We start from the raw sequence: 23,802 nt of genomic DNA, 5'->3' as shown, positions 1-23,802 counted from the left end.
TCAGGAGTTATCGGGCATCAAGGCAGGATACACCCTGGTTGGAGTGCCAACCCATCACAGGGCACATTTTTATAATATTAGTTGTTATTTATTTGGGACGGGTGTGTGAACATTGTCAAGTAAAATATTATTGCAAATGCTTTAAATGTTGTTAAAAAGGACTACCAGTACTCACAAGATATTATTTTAGCTGGTAGATCATTCCTAGAGATTAATACTGACATGGATAAATGTTGGTGTTCCTGATGAAATGGCTAATGAGATTAAGCACTCCGTATTCCATTGCACCCAGAAACCTTTTGGCCCCACACTTACTGCTAATCTTGATGATTGTCATATTGTTTCTTTTTTTGGCTTTTACAAATGCCATGTTGACTTTTCCTGTGAAGTGAAGATCTAAGGCAGCTTCTGTTTGAGGCATTTACTACCATTTACCTTCTTATTATCTTAGTAAATGTCTGCGGGCTTTTATCAGCAAAGCTTGAAGGTTAGTTGAAAGTATGCCTGATATTTACAGCTCTCTTGATGTTGATATTGAATTATAATTGATGCTCGGCATAGCTCCCAATTAAATTTGCACTATAATGTTAACAAGTGTTATGGAGTGAAAAAAAAAGAGATGATATGTAAAACAACTAATTTACAGCTGCAGTTGGCAGTTTATTACTTTTAATGGAACACTTCCTTATGTGTGGCTGAACTTCATGAGGTGTTCAGACAATATTCAAACTTTATATAGACTAAAGCCCTTATTAATATTGCATAGCTGTTCTGTTATGAGCAGGTTAAGAAATAGAGCACATGTATCACATGAAAACATTCATATCTTACAGTCTACTGACCAAAGAGCATTTAGGTACTGTACATACATGCAAACTCTAGAGTGTACATATGGAAGTGCCTGCTTCTTTTATTTGACATTTTTGCATGCTTGGACCTTTTATATACCAGTTCATAAAGGGTTGTACTGTGCATGTACTGTGACCTCTTTATTGTTTTTGTTCAGTGAAGCCCATTTTAAAAAAAATTTATATGATCAATGGAGCATTAGAATTCACCTTATTGTCCACCGATGGTCCACCAAAGATGCCACAGCCATCCGTGGCCATGAGTTCAAGCAAGCAAAGCCTGCCATACTTTTCCTGTAAGTCACAGTGACTAGCTAAGCATGGGCATCTATGAGCAGATAGCACTTTTGACCAAATGCATTATGCCACCCTGTGTTCAAGCATGAGCAGTTGTTAAAAAAAAAAAAAAAACGTGGTTGTCTAGCTTCACTCGTCTTCACCACTGGGTGGTAGTTATATAATAGGGGACCTGGCATGTTTGGGAGAATGGACCCACACTAAATTAGGGAGAAAATTGAAAAAAATCCAAATGCATAAAGTAAAAACTACACGATAATTTCTTGACTGGCCATTAGGATAATTGTACATGTTCCTCCACATGGGATTCCTCATTGTTTTCTGGTTTTCTTCTGGCTACACTAAATTAAACCTATGTGTGAATAAGTGTGAACGCATGTGTGCATGGCACTCTGTGACTGTCAATCAAACTGGGGTGTGTTTTTTCTGCTTTGTCTCTAGTGTTACCAGGATTTTCCTTTGAAGAGCAAAGAGTAAAGCAGATACTAAAGATGAATGAATGAATGAATGAATGAATGAATGAATGAATGAGAGCAGTTGCATTATTTGTAATATTTATTTTTTCCCACGTGGGCCTTTCTTTGATCTATTTATTGGTATGTTCTCTCAAAATATCTTATTTATGTGTTTTAGTTTTCAGACCAAGGAATTATTCACTGTATTGCCAAACACAATGCGTCTTTTCAATGTAAAACGTTTTAAGCCACCAATTTAAAAAGATCATGCTAGTATTTTGGTTAAGGCTAAAAATACATAAAATGTCACAAATTTGTGAATGTCACGTTTCATACTCTTAATTTAAATTATTTTACCTGATTCACTTAGTGCTTAATGAATTTATCACAACGTGTGTAACCTTGACACAACCTTAGACCTTCTGAACAACACTCACCCTTTTGACTTCATATTAAATGGATCTTTGATTTTACCCTTCAGCCTAATGTAAATTGTATGTGTACTGTGCATTTTAAAACTCTAGGGGTAGCTTGAATAACCTAAAGTGTCACTCTGTATTTCCATCATGTTCCTGTAATGAAATCCTCACAGTCTTTAGTAGAGGTTCTCAAGTCCCATAGAGAGAAAGCACTTCAGCTGGAGCTTAATATTACAGATACTATGTATTCATATAGTGTTAATATATACATGCTGCTGGCCAACTGCATGAACAAAGATTCTACAAATCAGCTGATAATAGTTCTATTATGCAAATAGAAATCCTAAAAATCACATAATTACCTTAAACTGTGCTAACTAATTTGGAATCACATTAACACATTCTCTTAAATTCAATTCAGAATCGACAAAAAAAAGATTTTTGCAGAAATTCAATTAATTTCAACCAGCATGTAGTTTATCATTCAACATGAGCATAGGACTTAAAAAATGATTTTAACTTTAGAAGGGATTTGGATTGCCAGATTTTTTTTTCCCCCAGATATTTTATGAAACTGATTATGTAGCAATGATGTTTTGTGCTAAATGAGTTGAGTGTGTGATGATTTAGTCATGCTGTTTACATGATGCGAAACAGCAGGTTATAAGCTTCCGTTGTTCAGCTATGTCACCCTCATGGCACCAGTGCAAAACTAAACAACGTCAGACATGAAATATACTGGATCTGAGCTGATCAATTACTGTGAAAGGTGAAAATTCTGTACATTTTTTAAAACTAGTCCTTAAAAGTCCACTATATCTTGTGAGTTCAGTGTGCAGGATTGATGGGTTTTGCTCTTTGCAGTTATTTGCTACTTTTAACAGTTCTACGGTATGCACACCTCAAACCAGTAGAGTTTGGATATGGTTATATATAATTTTGCCCTAAATTCAAACTTTTTCTGTTGTTTTCACCTTCATTGTGAATGTATGTGTGTGCATTTGTGTGTTTAAACATGTGTGTGTATATGATTTGAAGATAAACTGTAAAAAATAAAAAATAAAAAATAAAAAATACACTCATGGGGATAAAAGTACTAAACTGGCATTCCTTTTCAATGGGGTGGAATCCTCACCCTCAAGGGTATATTTTTTTTTGTACCTAACTAGAAAGTTAGTGCATGTAGTGTAACTTTAAAGCTTGACTGTACTATTTATGTACAGTCAATATTATAAAGTTATGCTACATCCACCTCTAGAGGTAAAAGCAGAATAAAAAAGGTTTGCCATGAGTGGATTTTGGTTAGGATTTGTGTCTTAATTTTTAGGTTAAAAGTAATACCATCTATCTGAATTTTTTTTTTTAATGCTATACATTTTAAAGCTATACCCTTGTACCCTTGACGGTGAAGCCCCAGGAATGAGGAAAAGTGCAGCTTAGTACTTTTTTTTTTAATGAGAATGTACTGGAGGATCCCCAAGGAATAAAAAAAAATCAGATAGATGTTATTAGATAGATAAACTTTTTACCTAAAAATTAAGACACACATCATAACCAAAATCCACTGATCGTGACAAACCTTTTTTTATTCTGCTGTCCATGAATGTAAATTCGGTCTAAATCGTGTTAGAGGAGTGTAAACAGGACTATGGAGGGCAGAAGGGGCGCTCCGGGGTTTGGCGGCGCGGCGCTCGGAGCCAATGAGAATGCGCAGCGGCGGCGCGGCTTTGAAGGGAGGCCGAGAACTCGCGGACCGGATCGCCGAAATTTGTGTGGCGAGAACGCGGAGATTGAGCGCCTTTTCTCCGGTTCGGCTCGTGGATACAACACGGTGCGTTTCACAGAGGTGAGTGCGACTGTCGGTGAGTTTAGAAAGTCCGTAGCGTCGCGTAAAATCCCGTGTGTAACGTTAACACTGCTGCGCGCAACAGAAACGCAAATATTACGCGGTGTTCCAAGAGTTAATTTAAACGTGGGTGTGTTAATTCATCCGCAATTTAAGTGTTAGTTTACGTTAACCAACCTGCTGCTCAAACCTGTTGTATGAAATGAATCGGACAGATTAGATATTAAAGCCGCGCTGACGCTGAGCGACACTTCACGTTTGGAGCGCGGGACGCCAGATTACACGCTTGTATGCGTCTTAGTGAATGGAGCATCTGAAAGCGGACCTTCTCTGCGGGTTCGAGCACTTCATTCATGCTTTTTTTCCCTCCCTCTCCACTAAAGCAGCTTCAAGCCATCCTCTCAGAGCAGCTCAGGCGCTGATCGGACGGCGCACTGAACGCACAGCTCCAGCTAACAGCTCCACTCAGACCTCACAGAGTCAAACTGCTACAGAATGGACACACTTTACGACCAGCGAGTGCCTTTCATTCATGCACATGTAAGTAGGCTGCAAGTTTGCATGTTGCCTGGTCTGCATCACAGATACACACGAAAGTAGGCTATTCGTATTATGTTTCAGCGAACAGCTTACACATGATGTGACGAGCTCTTAAAGTGAAAATCATTTAAAAAAAACAAAAAACTTTCAACTGAATCCAATATTAACACTACAGCCCGAGCACTCTGGCTCATCAGGGATAAATGGATTTGTTTGTCTGTTCCTCAAATCCACAGGGGAAGGCATGCAGTAACAGACTGGCAAAAGACAAGAAAAGGAAATTCATTAACTCTGACCTGGCTTTGGACACTGAGGGTAAGCACAGAACATGTAGAGGGGGGGAGGCTGAAAGAGGCAATCTTCATTTCACGGCTTCTTAACATTTCACAAAATGCAATTTGCTTGTTTCCACCTGCACTCTGTGCTGTAAAATCTCAATTAGAAACCACATGCCTCTGAAGAAGCTTTCACAACATGCTCCTCCAGCTCTCAGATCCAGACTGAGGTGTGCGTTGTTGAACCAGAGTAGTAAAAACCGAAGTGTGGAGTGAAATATAAGTGAAGCTTTTCATTGCGGTTGTTTTTTTTTTGTTTTTTTTTCTGATTGCACGCCTGTCCTTTGTCACAGAGCTTTTCCAAGATCTCAGCCAACTTCAGGAGACCTGGCTGGCAGAAGGTAAGCATTTTTTTTTTTTTGGTGTGTGTGTGTTGTGTTAAAAGCTTGGCCTTGTTAAAGTTATCTATAGTTGGTTGGATGATCAACAAGCGCTTTTGTGTTAAAGACAGAAAGAGAGGAGAGAGAGAGAGAGAGAGATAAGGTGGGGGAGGGGAAAGCAATATGCCTCAAGTTACAATGCCTAATATGCAGTCCAATTAATGCGTGTGTGGCGAAGGCACCTCATGTGTCATGCATACATTAAAGAGGCAGAGGAGTCTAGAGGGAGACCGAGGAGCTTCTACTGCGAGTGTCATCACAAATTACCAGGAGAACTTGCGATCGCACTCACTCTCTTCTCCCCCGCTTTTGGCAAACGCTAAGGCAGCCGAGCCACCACCACCACCACCACCACCTCTCTCTCTCCCTCACCCTCTCCATCCCTCTCTCTCTCCTTCTCCTTCTCTCTTTCCCTCTCTCGCATATGCACACACTCTCTCTCCGCTTCTGTCTTTCTCTCCATTACATCCTCTTATAGTGTCTATATATGAATCTTTCTAAAGAACTACAGCTGTCACTGCTGCATGTTAAGTGTTTTTTTACTTTTTGGACAAATGGACAACTTTTGAAAATGCTTCGAAGGGTTGCAGTGTGAACCGCAGCCTCTGCAATTCATCTTTTTTTACCATTCTGAAGTGATTGATTTTTTTCTGATGGAAAGACATGCTTGTTATGGTGTAACGGGATGCTTCAGGACTTGAGCGCCAGCGTCTTGTTTCCTTCTTGCTTGCAGCACCGGCCTTTAGGTTAGTGTTGTATGTTTTGTCTTATGTGATATTTCTGGCAATTTAACATACAGTATTTGTAGCTATTTGTGTTTAAAAAAGTTTAGTATATAATTCAGAAAAACTTAACAGGTAAAATGTCTAAATCTTGATAGACAACTATAGTAGTATAGTAGTGATTGCAGCTAATCTTAAATATAATAAATAAATATTATATTTAAATATTTAAATATTATATTATATATTACATTATATTATATTATACTTAAATAATAAATTTATTATCATTTGACTAAAAGAATCTAAAAAAATTTTGTCAAAGCTTTATTTTGTATAAACTAAAATATTTTTGCATGATTTTTTATTTATTATTCTGGACAAAAAAAGTTAGATAGCTGGTTTACACCAAAATAAATGTAATAGAATTAAAAAAAAATGCAATCTGTGGCCTTTATTATAAGATTAGGCTTTAGACTTGTAGGAATTCTTATTATATTTGTAAGAATATTGTAAATGTTTTTTAGGGTTTCTTTTTAAACAGTGCCTTATTTCTTATGCTATTATATTATAGTACTGCTTTAAATATTTTTGAAAAGTTTATAATACATGAATATGCATAAGAACCTGCAAGAAATTATAGTTTAGATTTCTTAATATCTTCCCTAGCAGTTTGACCCAGAGGGTCAGCCTCATCTATTATGTGCATATTTTAAATAAACAAAATAGATTGTCACATTAAAATTATGCAAAGTAGTTTTGTAAAACTAGGACCAGCACTTTGCATTAGGGACATATTTCCACAATCTACGTCTTTGTTGCTTAGGGTCTGTACTGTACACGAAATAAGCACTTAAAATTAATGTTCTGGTTTGTGTTTATGATTTCACCTTTTAGCTTTATTGACATCAAGAAGTATTATTGAACACCGAATAATTAAGTCATGACATTTAAGAAAAACATATATCAATTATTCATGTTTATTATTAACCCGGTGAATCCGAGTCACAGACATTGTAGTTATAGCGTGCTTGACGAAAGTTCAGTGTAATAAAATGTGTATAAAGATATCATCGTTACCATCAAACGGACTAAAATATGAGTCGCCGCACACACACAGGTGTGAAAGAATCTCAATATTTGATAACCTTAGACCATCGTCATGTATTCTTTAACACGCTTAAAAATCTTCGAAAGTACTGCTAAAGAATTTTCGAATGAAGGAGCCCGCTTAGGAATAGATTTGAGGATACTTTACTTTCCTCAGTGCCAGTGTGATTATAGTGATTCCACCTCAGGGCCTTTAAAAGAATAAGACATCATTTAAATATTTTAGTGCCTCAGGAAGGAAGATGGGGATTAGAAAAAAGAAGAACTGTCCACTGCTGTAGATATTATAGTGACGAACCCAATTCAGTCTGTCTTACATCAGTCAGCCGCGGTGGCCAGAGGTTGTAGGCAAATTGTAGATAGATTTAATAGACGACTTCCTGTCCATTAGAACCAAAACGAAAAACTACTGGAATCATTTCAGAGATTTATCGTCCCAGGTAATTGGAAAGAAGAAGAAGACGTATGAGAGACAGACGGTATTTCCGACGTGAGAGACGTAAGAGGTGATTGGGTGGTCATTTGACATGCGCGTGTCATTTTTGCCAGAACAGCCAGTCTCTTTTGGAAATCTGCATCGCTTTATAAAAAATATTTTTCTTATTACCAAAGTCATGCAGGAAAGCATCTTCTGAAATGGAGCTAATAATTAAAAATAATTTATCAGGTCAATTCAGTTTGGTTGTAGTTTCGTGTCACAAAGGTAAACTCCTTTGCATGGTCTTGAATTTATTACTTTAACTGCTCCGTACAGCTCACATTAGTGTGTTTGTACCATTGTGCATCTGTGTGTAACGACTGAGCCGCTTGAGGCCTGCAATTTCACTGTGCGCCTCTTTTTTTTTTTTCTGTGAATGACGGCAATGCTCCAACTCCCAGGCCGTCCTCAGTAGTGCTGCCTGGATCAGCTGTCTCATTCACAGGCTCTCTCATTCACCCTGCTGTGTCCTGCAGCTTTCTTCCTTCTCCCTGTCTCTTCATCTCCCTCTCATTTGTGTTAACCTATACTCGGTCTTTTGTGCCTCCTTTCATTATAAAGGTTAGTAGCTAAACAGTAGACATGACCGTTATCAGCTTCTTCTGTGTAAATTTGAGCTGATCTGTCAGATGGGTGGCACTTTCGTAACGGTGATGTTGCTGTGTATATTTGAAGTGCTGTTCGAGCTTTTAAGCATCTTTATAATCACACAGGCTTGTACCATAAAGATAAGTCATCTGTCAGCTGCTTTGCATGCAATATGTGCCAGAGCTGACACGTGTGTGTGTGTGTGTGTGTGTGTGAGTAAAGAAAAGCAAAAACTTAACTTATTGGCCTCATTAACCCAAATAAAAGTGCAGTGTATTTGTATATTTATATTTGTGTGTCCTGACATGTTGGTGTGAAAATGGAAATCCATATTTATCACTGCAAAACGAATGTGCTAATAGCCTGGCGCTCAGAGGTCTCATACTGCTTTTTGCCTCCCTGGCTTTTACACCAGATCGGGCAAAGATTGTGGGAAACAGACACACACACAAAGTGTAAAATGTGTGGGACATAAACATGAAGACGCCTGATTGCAGCCTGCACTGAAGGATTCATTATTTTAGCATTAGGCAGCAGTGGAGGAGAGATGCTTGGTTTGGAGGAGAGCCGGCGCGGCAGGTACAGGTGCATTCACCAGTGGGGACGTGTCCCAATTAGACGGTGTGAACAATAGGTGTTTTTTTGGGTGCATGGCTGTCCCCCTGTCTTTCTCTCAAGGAAAAAAAAAGATTAGTCAAAACAAAGAATAGGAAACATCACAGATATTTTCTAAATGGAAGATTTAGTGTCATTATTATCTTTGCTGCTCAAAAATAATAATATTTCTTTTGGTGATTTAACCCTCACAAAATTTTTATCTCAGACTGACAGAGATTTAGGAGGTGTTTCACACGCAGGGCCCCGTTCTGTCCAGCAAATGAAGTCTAAATTAGATTATTGACATAATTAGAGGATATGTCTCCTTTGTTATAAATGAATAAATGTCCTCATGCGTAGGATTACGATTTTTGATTCATTACTGTTTAAATCATTGGAGCTTAATAGAGGAAATGAGTTAAATACAGATTGTGTTAACTCTTCGAGTTAGCCACAGGCAAGGAGGAAAGAAACTAATCTGGTCCTGTTCTCGTCTTTTCTTTTCTTTTTTTCTTTTCTCTGTTCAGCTCAAGTTCCGGACAACGATGAGCAGTTTGTTCCCGACTTTCAGGGTGAAAACTGTAAGTGTAATACATTTTTTATTTTGCTTTCCGTATTTTAAGTTTCTAAAATTACTATAGGTTTTGCATGATTTGTGAGCTGATAGGAAAATAATCACATGCAACTAAAACGATTCATAAAATTAGCATATTAAAAAAAAAAAACATTTAAGCTTCCAATTAGGTTTTCTAATACTTTTTTAATAAAAAAAAGTTTTTGATATTAGTTTATTACTACTTATCTCTGTAAGTAGATGTATGACTGAGTTGTAGGTTGAGTGTGTGTGTGTGTGTGTGTGTAGCTAGCACCGGTACTACTTTAAATGGCCATAGGAAGTAGACTTGGCTCGGGGCGATCAGCGAATTCAGTGCCAGTGTCGGAAGTGGCATGGACTGTGTGTGGCACAGTGGGGTATGAGGCCAGCTTATGTCTTAAAGAGAAGCCAAAACACACCGCCGCACTGAGGATGCTGAAAAAAACAGAGGGCTTTGTCTTGTGACGGAAGTTCACCCAGCAGCACACAATAATGTTGCTTATGACAGCACTGTGTCCGGCTGTATTTCTCCTCGTCATGAGTTAAATCAGGATTTCTTGGCTCTGTGTTTTGGTGTAAAGCGTGAAACAGTTTTAGGATTGTGAGATTACAATAACAGCATTTAAGACAGCCAGGGATTTATTGTGTGACCTCACTTCGCAATAAAATACTGCTTCACCTAATAGAATCCTGCACAATGAAGGATACTGTGTGCTTACTGTACTGAATCAGCTTGTGTTCCCGGATGTATATTTTTAAATACACATCCTCTTTGTGTAGTGTAGTGCAGTGTCATTGAGCCGGCTCTGTGCTGTTAGCTGGCATTTGTGGATGCAGGCGAGGGAAGAGCAGGGCAGGAGAGGAGGGACAGGCAGATGGTGGGAGGGCGAGGGCGCGGTTGTGGCGCTCCTGAACAGGCAGCCTAGCATGCAGCCCTCCCATATGTGTCCACGCTGGCACGGCCCCTCTCGCTCACTTTCCCTGTAAGCACACAGGCACACAAAGCACAGGGCTATAAAAGAGAGAAAATAAATCTGTGAATAAACTGGAAGGATTTGTGAGAAAACTAAAACTGAATGCTGGGTTTGTAGAGTTTGGGTTTGAAATGCAGCCTGGGAGTTTACTGTGGTATTGTTCTTCAGAAGAAAAGCTCACACAAAATATGGAAAGACTATGTAACAGCCAGATAAACTGTAATAGTTTTCATTGTGTGTGTGTGTATAAGAACTTACGATTCCTCGTATAAGCCATATCATTATCTACCAATTAAATCTATAGTCTTGCCACAATATAACTGTATTATTTAAACATACAGCCCTTAATTATTAGTGATGGATCAATTTATCATGATGCTTTTCCGACTCTTCTTTTCTAATATTGTAAACAAAAAAAAACAGGTCATGAGAACAAACAGTGTAAATTAATAATTAATAATAATGTGTTATTTATTTAGAAGAACTAAAATTATTATTATTATTATTATTATTCTTATTATTAGGTTATTCATCATGATATATTCTGTTTTCCATAACAATAGGACATGTGCAAATGTGAAAGAGGAATCTGTCCGTCTTAGTTCTTTAAACTATCGTCCAAATTTTGTGGAAATGAATAATAGCAGCAAATGCCACAGACAAATCCTTCATAATGCCGTCCATTAAGAGAAATCAATGTGTCTGTAATTGCTGCAATCTTGAAAGAGTCGCACGCATGACGTCCCCCCGCTGAAAATAGGGTTTAGCTTCGCTGAAGAGCAAATACATTTTGTATTGATTTATATACTTTTGTTCCTCAGACTGAAATCTATAATGATGTATTTTTCTGTACTTTAAGTGGTTCTTGTTTTGGTCCATAGATAATAATCTGTAAATATTACTGTAATGAAAACAGTATTAATTTTTTGTTGTTGTTGTTGTTGTTCTTTTCCAGTGGTAATAAAATGATTATTGGCTTTAATGTACTGATATTACAGTAACTAATCCACCTGCTACTGCTGATCAGGACAATAAAAACATGGCCTTATTTTATGTTACATAATGATCAGAAAAAGAAAAAGTCTGACTAAATGTAAATAGCTGGTGAAATTGAAACCTTGGGGCTGGTCATGTCAGAAGCCATCATCATCAGCTGGAATAACGCATCCCCACCCTCATTACTCCCTCATAATTACGGCGATGGAGCCACTGCTTAACGAGTGTTACTCTGTTCGACATTGTCAGAGGTCTTTATCTTGTGCCTTTTTAACCTTCGATCAATGATCGTAAAAGGTCAATTCTCTCAGGGGGTTGGGAATTAGTCTCCATGGTTTTCCACTATGGTGAGAACAGCTGCTAGAGGATTTTATTTTAATAGACTATCCAACCTTTATTTATCCATAACAGAATGAATGGATAGATGAGTGGAAAGCAGTATAGATAGATAGATAGATAGATAGATAGATAGATAGATAGATAGATAGATAGATAGATAGATAGATAGATAGATAGATAGATAGATAGATAGATAGATAGATAGATAGATAGATAGATAGATGTCCAGGTGGTTGGATAACTACTGAAATTAATATTTTCCAGGTATAGACCAGTCCATTTTTAGTGAGTGGCAGCAGTCTGCAGTGCTGCATTACTTCTCAATACAGTACAGACTGACTAAAAGCTGCTTCGCTAGGCTAACTGACTTAGGGTTGATCTTTTGTCAGAAGGACAGGAGATTCATCAGCAGTCATTCAGCTCTTAGCAGCCCTTTAAGGCAAGAAAAATGGGAATGGTGTGGAAAGGCGAAGAGAGAGAGAGAGAGAGAGGGAGAGAGATGATCAATGATATCCATCTTGTCTGGGCGATATCTGCATGCAGCTAAAAAGAGAGCATGCGATTTCAGTGGGTCACACCCACACCAGGAAATGACATGTCTCTTACACACAATGAAATATATTTAATTATATTTCATCTTGGGTTAACTTTTTCCATCTCTACATGTGTTTTAACGACTCATTAAATGGGTTTTTCTCTGGGTGTTTCAGCACCTTGTTGGTAGCTGAAGCTCTTTTATCAGTGAATTTCTAATTTCTTTACTACTTTCATTGGTTCATTCTCTCTCTCTCTCTCTCTCTCTCTGTCATGTACACAGTGGCATTCCACGGGCTGCAGTTGAGGATAAAGAGGGAGCCCCACAGCCCCTGTGCTAATCTGGGATCAGCCTGCAGTCAGGAGAGACCCTTCAAGCTCCACTATGGAGAGAAATGCATGTACAACATCAGGTATGGTCAATTACACACACACACACACACACACACGAGCAATTTATCTATACTGCATTCAGAATAAGGTCTATGTGGCCAAAAAAAAACATAACAAAAGATTAAAGGACAATGAAAACACAGTAAGTAAGACTGTAGTGCTCCTCTATCCCATTATCCCTTAGACACCTCACATATATTATTTTGTTATTATATATTATACACTTGCTATTAGTTCAACTGTAGTAACTGGATAATCAGTAATGCTTTAAGAGACAGAATTTATACATATCCCATCATCCTCACAATACATAACTGCAGTATTAAATAACTTCGAGTCTTCTCTACTTTTTCCCTGTTTAATTGTCCTGCTGGTTTTTCTTGCTGTGTTTAATTTTTTCCTGATTAATTTCTTCAGCAGCCTTAGAAACCCACAGTCCAAGTCTGCATGGTCCTGTTCAAACGTAGCGTGATTCACTTGTGTGTGTGTGTGTGTGTGTATGCAGCTTAATGCAGCTTGCTGTGTGTCTCTTAGAATATTTATTGAATATATATTGCACAATACAAAGTACAATTACTTCTTGTTCATATCAGAGATCCTTGTGCTTCAAGTTTCCAGTCTGAAGCTATGTTTTCAAAAAGTACTGCTGCAATATTCAGAATTTACACCAAACATGCCCCCCCCCATCCACCCCAACCCCAATTTTTCATTCATAAGAAATTGTTCTTTGTGAAACAAAACAGCAGGTGCGTCTAAAATCGAAAGGGCAAAAAAAAGTGCAATTACTATATCACAATACATGTGCCTTCCTTATTTTCTCTCCACTTGGACAACCATCCACATGAAACGGTTGCCTGGTTACAGTCATCTTTCCATTGATTTGATGATACACTCATGACATTTCATGTTGTAAAGGGTGTAAATTGGACTCAAACGAACACAGCGCTGAAAAATACGACTAGCTTGATGACACCTGAGCTAAACTAGCGAGCTCGGTGCGAACGATGTTCTCTTTTGAGCTGAAGGATGAAATGATTAGAAATGCGCGTGTTATGTTTAAATGAGTCTGAATGGCACGTAATTGCATTTGCAAAGTCAAAGTTGAAGTGTTGATGTCAGCTGCACATCTCACGTGCAAGGTAGTTAAACAAAGTTCTCCAGCTAATGTACACAATTACATATATTTCCATCAGTTCATCCAGATCCAGCTTCTTTTCTGCACATCCGTATAGCTCTAACCAATCTCCTCTCATTCCTTCATGATTGCAGTGCCTACGAGCAAAAGCATGCAGCCGGAATGAAGGGCTCCAGTCCTGCGACTACACCCTGCAGTACGCCCGTATCGCCCCATCAGCACCATGTGTCTCCTAGTGCTGGCCTCACCCCCAAACCAGACAGAACATACCCTCACCTCAACGGCCCACAGCCCCTCCCTGATACCACCTATAACATTGACCACAGGTATTTATGCAAATACTGAGCCAAAACAGGCTCCAGCTACATATTCATATAGGAAATATTAGATATAGACCTGTACCTGTACACTGCCATTGTACACAGTCAATACTCAGGATTTATTGAAGCTTATTAAATAGTAAAGAGATCTACCACAAACCCAGAATTCCAGGATTAACCAGTGTCTTATTAGGAATTCTGGGAACTACAATCAGCAGTAATTCCTTTAGCCTTCACTTTTATACTGTATTAATGTTTAACACTTTTAGGCAGGCTATCACTTTATTGCTAAAGAACTTATTATGAAATTTCTAGGTTTTTACATCAAAAACAAACATGATTCATCAATTTCGCAAGTCAATTGAAATATTTTTAATAATATATTACTAACCGTTCACACCCATATAACATCAAATCAAATATAGTGTCATCTGAAGTCAAAGAAAATTAATATTATTTTATTTCCTTTATAGAAAATGTGATTTGTTTATGAGCATGGTGCAACAAACAGTACATTGGATTAAAGTGCAAATACAAGTGCAATATATATATATATATATATATATATATATATATATATATATATATAAGAAATTGGATACTGGAAAACTCAGTGTACACTAACTAGCCAGGGCAATACGACAGAACTGGATGGAAGAAATCAGTGTCAGAAGTTCAGCAGCACTTCTCAGATCAACAATAAAAGTGTTTCTCTGTTTTTCAAGTATTTTAGTTTTGAAAAATGTTCAGTGGATCAAGATACTTTGCAAAACACTGATGACAGAATGTTACTATTAATTATTTAATATCAACAAACTGGAAGGACAATGAGAAAAAAAAAATGTCCAAAATAAGTGTGACAGTGAGACCAATGATTATTATTTAAAAAATGTATTTCATTTTTGCAATACAATGTCACTCGATGGGTTTGTGTGTGTGTGTGTGTGTGCACGTCAACAATAAAGCAGAAGACACCAACATTGAAAATGTCACGTTAAATAATAATGAATGTGATACAAAAGATGTAGAAGCCTAAGTTAACTCTAAATGATGTTGATGTAGTCTGAAGTGGGGGCAAATATACAGAAGCAATCTGATAAAGAAAAACATTTTTCCATTCCAGACTGAAATATTATTCAGCTCTTCAGTTTTTTTTTTGTTTTTTGTTTTTTATTGAGGTAAAGACGTTTATGTTTTCTAAACTAGTGATGGCACTAAAATGTGAGTAATGCTGAATGAGAGACGTCAGAGACGATTGTTTTGGCTTTGCTTGATGTTTCACAGGGCAGAAATGTATTCAGATTTGAGCTGATGCACAGTTACAATTACGTGTTAAAAGTTCGTTTTTAATTTTACATTGCAAAAAATTCCATGCTGACTTTCCTCAGGTTCCGGCGTCAGCTGTCAGAGCCGTGTCATTCATTTCCTTCTCCGGCTCCGGCTCCGATGGGGCGAGACGGGCGTCCCTTGTACCACAGACAAATGTCTGAACCCAGCATTCCCTTCCAGTCTCAAGGGTTCAAGCAGGAATACTCAGATCCGCTATTTGAGCATCCACTCATGGTGGGAGCCCCCCTGCCTCAATCCTACCCTCCTTCCATGATGATAAAGCAAGAGCCACGAGATTTCACCTATGACTCAGGTAATTTACATAAAGGCAAAAACGCACTTAGTAATATGGTATATGTTGTATATAAGAAGTAAGACATTGCTCTGTAGGTGCTAGAGTAAGATTTTCTGTGTTAAATTAAGCAAATCCTACAGAAAGGTTTTAATACGGTATTATGACTTGTATCTTATTTACAGCATATCCCCCTTGTGTGTGTAACCGTGCACGTTCCAGCGTATCCTCTCTTCTGGAGCACATTTTTACAAATTAATTAATTATACATAGAACACAGATGTTTAGCATTTGGTTAGCGGGAACAGTCAGCCTAAATTTGCTAATAATCTCCCCTCAGCCGAGTATTAACCTCTGCAAGTATGACAGGAAAGAGTCTGAGACTATTCCGGTAAATGCTGGGTTTTTTTTTTTTTTTTCTAAAGGCAGATCGTGGCTCTGTGAGGGATGGGGTGACTGATAGAATTAGTCCATTAGTAGGGAAAAGGGGCTCTGGTCTCATTTCCTGAGGGCCTGGCTGGAGCAGGGAGGAGAGAAGGGCCCCTCTAATCTCTCCCATGGGGCCCCCAGGCTATTGGCCCAGCTCTGGCATGAATGAAATGGCGTTTGCTGTTCATTCATAAAAAAAAAAAAGTAGAGGTACACTGGAGCAGCCTGTCAGGAAGGAATGTAGCGTCTGGCCCTCAGCTGCTTCCTGTAGTGGTTATGTGAATCAGGACACATGCCCTAATCCCCTCTCCTGAGAAACAGACATGTCGCTTTGCATTTTGGTGAAATAAATTTGAAATGTTATTTTTAATTCCGATTCCAAATCTATTATTTGATGCTTATGTTTATTACATTATAGTCTACATTTTATTGAAATATTTCTATTTTCTATAATTATATAATCAATTCTTTAATCCCTACTTTTTTACTTCGAGGGAGGGAAACCTTGGAGTGTTTTGTGTATTCGTCTTGTCATTTAGAAGAATTTAGCCCCATAACAAGAGTGTGTTTGTTGTGTGCTGTAGAGAGGATGGGAGGGCAGTGTCTAATTTAATTAACAGTAATTTCCTTGACAGGGCCATTACTTGGATGAGGCCTTGAAAGATCTTTACAGGCTCAAATGAACAGGGTTAGCTGTTTTATTGAGCATTCACTTAGAATCTGCACCGTTGCTTTGATTGAATTACACAACAAGATAACAAAATGAAATATATAGTGCCAAGTGCTTGCAGGTTTCAGAGCTTTTGTTATGTGCATAGTGTAATTTATGGCAATGGAAATGTATTTGTACTCAATTCAATTCTTGTATGTTCTGCAGAAGTGCCTAGCTGCCACTCGGTTTACCTGAGACAAGAGGGTTATTTGGCTCATGCAAACAGAACTGAAGGTATAGTTTAAAGAATTCCATTAAAAGTTGTTCAGTATAAAGTAAAGTAGGTCTTGTGTGTTTTATCTGTATTCCTGTAAATTCTGTGTATAATAATAATAATACCCGGCTTGTTGCTGCAGGTTGCATGTTTGATAAAGGCGTCAGGCATTTCTATGACGACACGTGTGTAGTACCAGAAAAGGCTGAAGGTAAGTTTGATTTTGGAACATAATCATCATTGTAGATGTTAAATAGTAAGACCTCAGTCCATTATCCATTTCCAAATTTATCAGAAATTCAGTTCAAAGCCTTATTTGTTAAAGCATTTCCAAAATGAATGCATCTTTGCCATTTGAGAAAATCTTTGCGTCTAAGTGAAAGCTTTGTATTTTCCCCATGTGTTGTAACAGCACATATTTTATCTAAATATAAATCTAAACATATGTACACACCTAACACACAGCACTAATTGCCGCAGTCTATTCCTATGCGTAACACTTCATAGTGACGATATCAGATCTTCAGGTTCTTACTGTCTGGAAATTAGTACCATATATGGTTAGTGATTAAACACGCCCATGCAAACTAGAGGAATACTGACGTGTGTGTGTGTGTGTGTGTGTGTGTGTACACATACGGGTTCTGGCATGTTTCGCTTTCATCAATAAAGAGATAGTTAGAATAACATAATTACAAACTGATTCAATTAAAAATCAGTGTCCAAAACAATTACTGTTATTAGGTATTACTGTAATTACTGCTATAATGTCAGAAATAGGTGCTGGCTTTCAGCTTTACACAGGAAGTGTAACAGTTTCAGAGAAATAAAGTTCTTATTTGTGTTATTATCAAGTCAAAAGTCCTTTAATATCTTAAAAATATAATGATCTTTAAAATTAACGAAAGTTAAATTTTCATAGCAATTACAGGGACACGTTTGTCATTTGTTTATTTATTTATTTATTTTGTTTGTTTGTTTTTTTAATTATTTGTCCAGAGGGTAAATTTTCCTACGTGCATCATCAGCTGTCTGTGCTTTCACAGCCCATATGTGTCATTTTACATACTTTTCAATGGTTAATTAATGGTATTTCTTGTAAATATTAAGCAAAAGCCAAAACATGTAATGTATAAATAAAAAAATATTATTTTTATATTAAAATATTATTTATTGTAAAATTTTTCAATTTTTTTTTTATTATACTTTATACACTGTTTGCTTTTCAACATTAAATGTTGTGATAAATATTGCAACATAATACTTATCATTTGATATTTAACATACTATCTAACTCTATTTACATGATTTTTGACTTTAGATTTGGAAAAAATTAATAATTAATATTATGTCATATATTTATGAATATCTATGTCTAGTTTCTGTTATTTTTTAGCATTAATGAGCTCCCACATGAAAGATTATTTCCCAGTATTCTGGATATTCTCCATTATCTATCTAGAACTCTAGTATTTTGTTAAAAGGCAGCGAATCTGCATTGCTTTATTGTTGTCCACTATTATGACCTGCTTTCTTTTGGAGATAAAGTGTCCTGTGTTCTTGCCTGGGAGATTGACTGTACTCCTCAGTGAAAGCACAGTATTGAAACCCTGACCTTATCCACTGTTTCATGCCTACAGGGGACATCAAACAGGAGGCAGGGCTTTACCGTGAGGGTCCCACCTATCAGAGGCGTGGCTCACTGCAGCTCTGGCAGTTCCTGGTGGCTCTGCTGGACGACCCTTCCAATTCCCACTTCATTGCTTGGACTGGCCGAGGAATGGAGTTCAAACTCATTGAACCTGAGGAGGTACTGCAACCAAAGTTAATCCTAGCTTCAGCGTTTCACTGCAAAAGAGGACATCCTAATGAGTAAAAAATATGTTCAACAAATTTAGATGATGTTTCTCCTTAGGTGCTAAGAGAAGTTTAATTATTATTAACAGCTAGTTCTAGCTATATTTATCCTCAAGCTTAAAAACGATTTTGCTCTTTGGCAGCAAATGTTTTTATTGTTTAGCGCTTAGTATTAGAAAGAACAATTTCAAGATTAATATCAGGCTTAATAATATTATTATTATATAATCTCATGATGTGAGAATAATTACCTAAATTTAACTTTGTTATTTATTTATATTATAAATAACGGTGTATATATAACTATATAGATAGATAAATTATAATCATAAAACAATTTAATAAAAAAAAAAAAAAAGATAAATTATGAAATGTATTTAAAATTGATTAAAAATACAAATATGTGGTTTCCTTTAATACACTTTAAAATGAATAACAACCCAACAGTGTTAGATGATTAAATATCCCACCGTCTATTGTCTATTACTATGATTATATTGCTAATATTTCTGGCAAAATAACATTCACATTACATTTTTGTGGGAATTCTCCTGATGCCCAAATTGCACTCATAAATAAGAAAGTGAACATAAGAAATGGGGAAATGTGCCAAGGATTGGTTTAACTTTTTAAACTTTTTATACAGTCTCATGTGAGGGATTTTATTTGGAATTAGAATTGATCACTTTGAACATAAAGAGAACACAAAAGTTATGTTTTTTTAGTTATGTAAGTATTTATGGTGTGTTGCTTTTCAGAAAGTTGCTTTTAAACAATGCATTAATGATACCTAAAACATTTATTACATTTCAGTAAGTTCTACATAAGTCCGGTGTATAATCCGGTTCCATAGCACTAATATGTTGTGAGTTACTTCATTACTTCATCCAGTTTATCAAATTTAAGGCAAACCTTACTCAAGTTATTTTCACTCCTCCTACAAACCACCAGGTTAAATGTTGAGTCTGAACTCACAGCCATGAGCTGATGGCCATAAAGAAGGCAAGGCCTTGTTTTATAGACAGCAAGCTTTTATGTCCATCCAAACACAACATGCATCGGAGAGCTGACTGCTAAATATTTCGAAAGTGAAAGCTATGTGGACTGGCTGAGGTTTTTCAAGGAGACTAACAGTGCGGCGTTTGTGAGCTGCATCCAGCACAGCAGAGCTCCCTTTAGCCTGTGTGTGCGTGTGTGTGTGTGTGTGTGTGTGTGGAGGAAGCTGGCACAGGCCCATTGGGCAGCTGTAGGGGACAGGGGGCCAATTCATGCCATCAGGTGACCCAGGGCTGCAGGGTTTGACCAGGCAGGTGGACGACGTGAATGAAAAAAGGCCGACTGTGGCAGGTTCAGGGAGAATAGAAGGAGGGAGATTTGAAAAAGAAGCAGGGGGTGTACGGACAGGTGCCATAACATCTGCCATGCTTCACTCATCCTAATGAGCACATTTCTAATGATATATACAGTGTGTCCACCTGAAGGAGTTTTAGAGACTAAAATAATATGTGTCGTATATAATCAGAGACTATTCTGTGATAAAGACCAATTGCGGTCGAAAATTAATGAATTCTTCTTTTGTGCTTATGGCCATTTTTTATTCTGAAGGTGGCACGACGCTGGGGGATCCAAAAGAATCGCCCTGCCATGAACTACGACAAACTCAGCCGCTCATTACGCTACTACTACGAGAAAGGGATCATGCAGAAGGTAAAGGATGTGACAAAGCTAATGCATTATGAAAAAATGCATTACGTTTTATCTAATATGTATTACCTTTTCTGCAGAAATCTATTACAAAGCTAGTAAAATATGTTCACGTCCATGTTCAAGCAGCACTGTAAAGTGAAACTGATCACATCTTTTTTTATGGCTCTTCAGGTGGCAGGTGAGAGATACGTGTATAAGTTTGTGTGCGACCCCGAGGCCTTGTTCTCCATGGCCTTCCCTGACAATCAGCGGCCCGTGCTGAAGACCGACATGGAGAGGCAAATCAACGAGGAGGAGACGGTGCCACTGTCACACTACGACGAAAGCGTGGCATATGTTCAGGATGGAGCCTACTGCAACCCTCACCCTTACAGCGAAGGCTATGTCTACTGATCATCGAGCACAGACTCTGCCACATTGGTCTCACCGTTTAAAAAATTCGTAAGAATTCACAACTAGTATGAAAAAGTTACGAACATTTGAGTGGTGGTGGGGGCAGGGGGGAGGGGGGGTAATCGCTCATAGCTGTTCTTACAACTCCATTCATATGACATCCAAGAACAACAAAAAATATCTCTCTCAGTCATTAGAATTCTTATGAATTTTGTGTGAGATCAGGACTTCTCCGGATTCCTCTTTCTGTCGTCTCCGTCATTCCCCGGGACAAAGAGTGCACTTTATGGACAGAGACGGGCAGAGTGTAAAACCTACTGTCCTAGTTACGGTCGTCGCTCCTTTGATGTTTGTTTCTTTTACAATAAATGGGGGGTGGGGGGTGGATTCGAGCATGCCAGATTCACACAGGGCAAACTCTGGAGAAATTGGCTTTTTCTGGAAATATGTGTTCATCTATTTAGACAGGTTTCTAGTCTGGAGAATGTGGGTGAATAAATCTCAACCTCTTTTACTAAGATCTCTTTAAATCATTTGTGGAGTGCTCATTTATTTTCATTACCCATCTACTTGGTGTCATGCTGAGTAGCAGCTAATAATTCAGTGTATTTGTATCCAAATAAAGCCTATCAAACTCTCCAGCGTGGAATGAAACAAGCACATGTTTAAGGTGATTCACAGTTCAGCGGGTGAGCAAGAGCTCATAAAAGCCACTTACCTGTTATTAGGAAATAAGTGATGAAGTACTACAACAGAGGAACTACAAATGTCTGTGTTATTTGTTTCTTTTGGATGATCAGGTCCATCCTGAACATGGAGAGATAATAAACATTCCCGATGACTGATTGTTGCAGATTTGAGAACTGGTTTGACCCTATGCTGTTGTCTTTTAATTTCTTTCATTTCGAAGATTTTTAAAAATATATATATTTTACAAGGTATGTTAAACCATTGCAATCCATTATTTTACGGAAGCCATTGTTTCACACATTCTTAGGCCAGATCTAGATCCTAATAATTGTGTACATTTCAGCTCTCCTGTAGACCTTTTTTTTATTCTTTATCTATGGTTGGAGATCAGTGTTTCATTTCCCGACTCCTCCGTAATCTCTGAACATATGAACATGTATATTCAGGTTACTACACCTCGATGCTGCTTCTTCATGTGATTGGATACATGTAGTTGTTCCATAACAGATGGCAGCTATGCCCTGCAGTACACTCATTCATGTTTTTGTCTTTTTTACAGCAGAAAAAAAAAAATGAAAGTCAGTGTTTATTGAATGTAAAAATATATTCAGCATTGAGGAGGAAATGGCAATAGCTAAACTTCTGTAATAAAACGGTGTTGAACTACAAATGAGTGGTCACTCCTCAAACAATCAAATTCGCTTTTTTAGTCATTTTGTCGGGTATTTTTGGGCTGCTGATTAAAATCTTCCACTAATAATCTCAGAGAACAGGTAGTGTAATCATAAACAATGGTAGCAGATGCTTGAGGAACATTATTTAGCTAAAGTTACAGCTATAGAAAAAGAAATTGATGGAAAAGGTTCTGTCATTTGTTTTTCGTTTTTTTGTTTCCTATTTAGAGAACCAACCACAGTGAATTTAGTCAAAAGACAGTCCAGGGAAAATCAATATCTAATTTAACTTAAATCACATTAAATTTAAGGAAGCTTTCAGCATTCTGTCTTATTAAGTAAAAGTTGGTTTTATGTAGACTTACAATTTGTTTTCAAGGTTTTTGAATGGATTTTTTTCCCCCAAATATGACAGTGAATGGAAAAAAAACCTTAATGCTCAGCGTAACTTGATTATGATTTAACTAGATTAAAAGATACTGCCTGTGCTCAGCGCCTTTCCAGTTCTATCCAACTGTGTGTGTGTGTGTGTGTGTGGAATCAAAGAAAATAGGAAGGAACTTTCAAGAAGATATTTTCATTATTATGTGCAACATAATAATGTTTAGCAAATAGTTCATTTAAAAGATCCTAGTAAAAGTCTTCCTGAAAGGATCATGTGAATAAACCCCAGCTTACAAACCAGTGGTGTGTCCTACACCTCAGATCAAACCCGAGCTTTGCGTCTGTGGCTGTGGAGTCCAGTGGGAACGAGAGTGAAGTCTCAGGAGCTAATTATACACCAGTTATAAGACGTTCACTGGTTACTCGATTAAGACACATCGGTGGCATTATATTGACAAATATAAAGAAAAACTAAATCAAAGACTAAAGTGGGTGAAGACTAGATAATGGACTTTACCAGTGATTCATTTCATGCAGGCCTATGAAGAGCTTTCCACATTGAAACATTATTCCGAAAAAAGGGCGAGGATCATTTAAAGTTCCACATAACCAAGAAAGGTGAGATTACAAATCTACCCCTGTGTTAACACACCTTTTGAGAATGGCACTAATCCTCAAGCTCAGGTGACAAGGTGACAGATTCATCTGATTAGAGTTTAATGTCAAATTGGGTTGTTCCTTCTTCTCTTTCTTTTCCTTTGGAGTCTAACACAAAAAAAGTCTCCTGGACAAAAAAATCAAAGTGGAATCTCTCTGTTTCTTTTTTTTTCCTTATTTAAAGCCTCAATTTTGTGTGAACATAGGGCAACCAGGGCCACAGAGAGACCTGCACATGTATTAGCACAGAGCTGTGGTCAAATTTGTCTGGTAAAATGATCGTCACGGTTCTCAAGAGGACACAAATGATAGTGGTTCATTCAAATGGCTCAGATTGAAATATCATGCAAAACCTTCTCTGCCCTCAAAATATATCGCGTTTTAAATGACAGACCTTGAGAAGGGGAATCCTGATAAAAGAAAGGTTTCATAATTTCCAACCACATAGATCAAGGCTGGATGGATGGATCATGGTGTTTGGTTTTTGTCATACCTCCACTGTATTATTCAGAAGCATTACTTTATAAAGATTTTACCACAACATCCTGAATCATCAAAACTGG

The 23,802-nt window shown here is 37.5% G+C and overlaps 1 protein-coding gene across 5 annotated transcripts; it reads left to right on the top strand.

Annotated features, from left to right (window-relative positions):
- Positions 1-3,715: 3,715 nt before the first annotated feature.
- etv1 (ETS variant transcription factor 1) lies at positions 3,716-22,478 on the top strand. 5 transcript variants are annotated; one of them, XM_058412948.1, is made up of 13 exons: positions 3,716-3,865; positions 4,249-4,405; positions 4,642-4,720; positions 5,034-5,081; positions 9,143-9,196; positions 12,337-12,466; positions 13,716-13,907; positions 15,290-15,543; positions 16,829-16,897; positions 17,020-17,088; positions 18,518-18,687; positions 20,340-20,441; positions 20,613-22,477. In XM_058412948.1, the coding sequence occupies exons 2-13, from the start codon at positions 4,361-4,363 to the stop codon at positions 20,832-20,834; spliced, it is 1,434 nt and encodes a 477-aa protein (XP_058268931.1). In that variant the 5' UTR covers positions 3,716-3,865; positions 4,249-4,360; the 3' UTR covers positions 20,835-22,477. The 5 variants fall into 5 exon arrangements, with proteins under 5 accessions (XP_058268931.1, XP_058268932.1, XP_058268933.1 ...); XM_058412949.1 differs by having other exon boundaries at positions 3,723-3,865; positions 4,252-4,405; positions 20,613-22,478; XM_058412950.1 differs by having other exon boundaries at positions 3,750-3,850; positions 20,613-22,478.
- The last annotated feature ends 1,324 nt before the right edge of the window (positions 22,479-23,802 follow it).

This window comes from Hemibagrus wyckioides, linkage group LG17 (assembly GCF_019097595.1).
Source record: "Hemibagrus wyckioides isolate EC202008001 linkage group LG17, SWU_Hwy_1.0, whole genome shotgun sequence".
NCBI lineage: Eukaryota > Metazoa > Chordata > Actinopteri > Siluriformes > Bagridae > Hemibagrus > Hemibagrus wyckioides.
The sequence above is the reverse complement of the archived record's forward strand: the minus strand, read 5'-3'. Positions and strand labels throughout refer to the sequence as shown.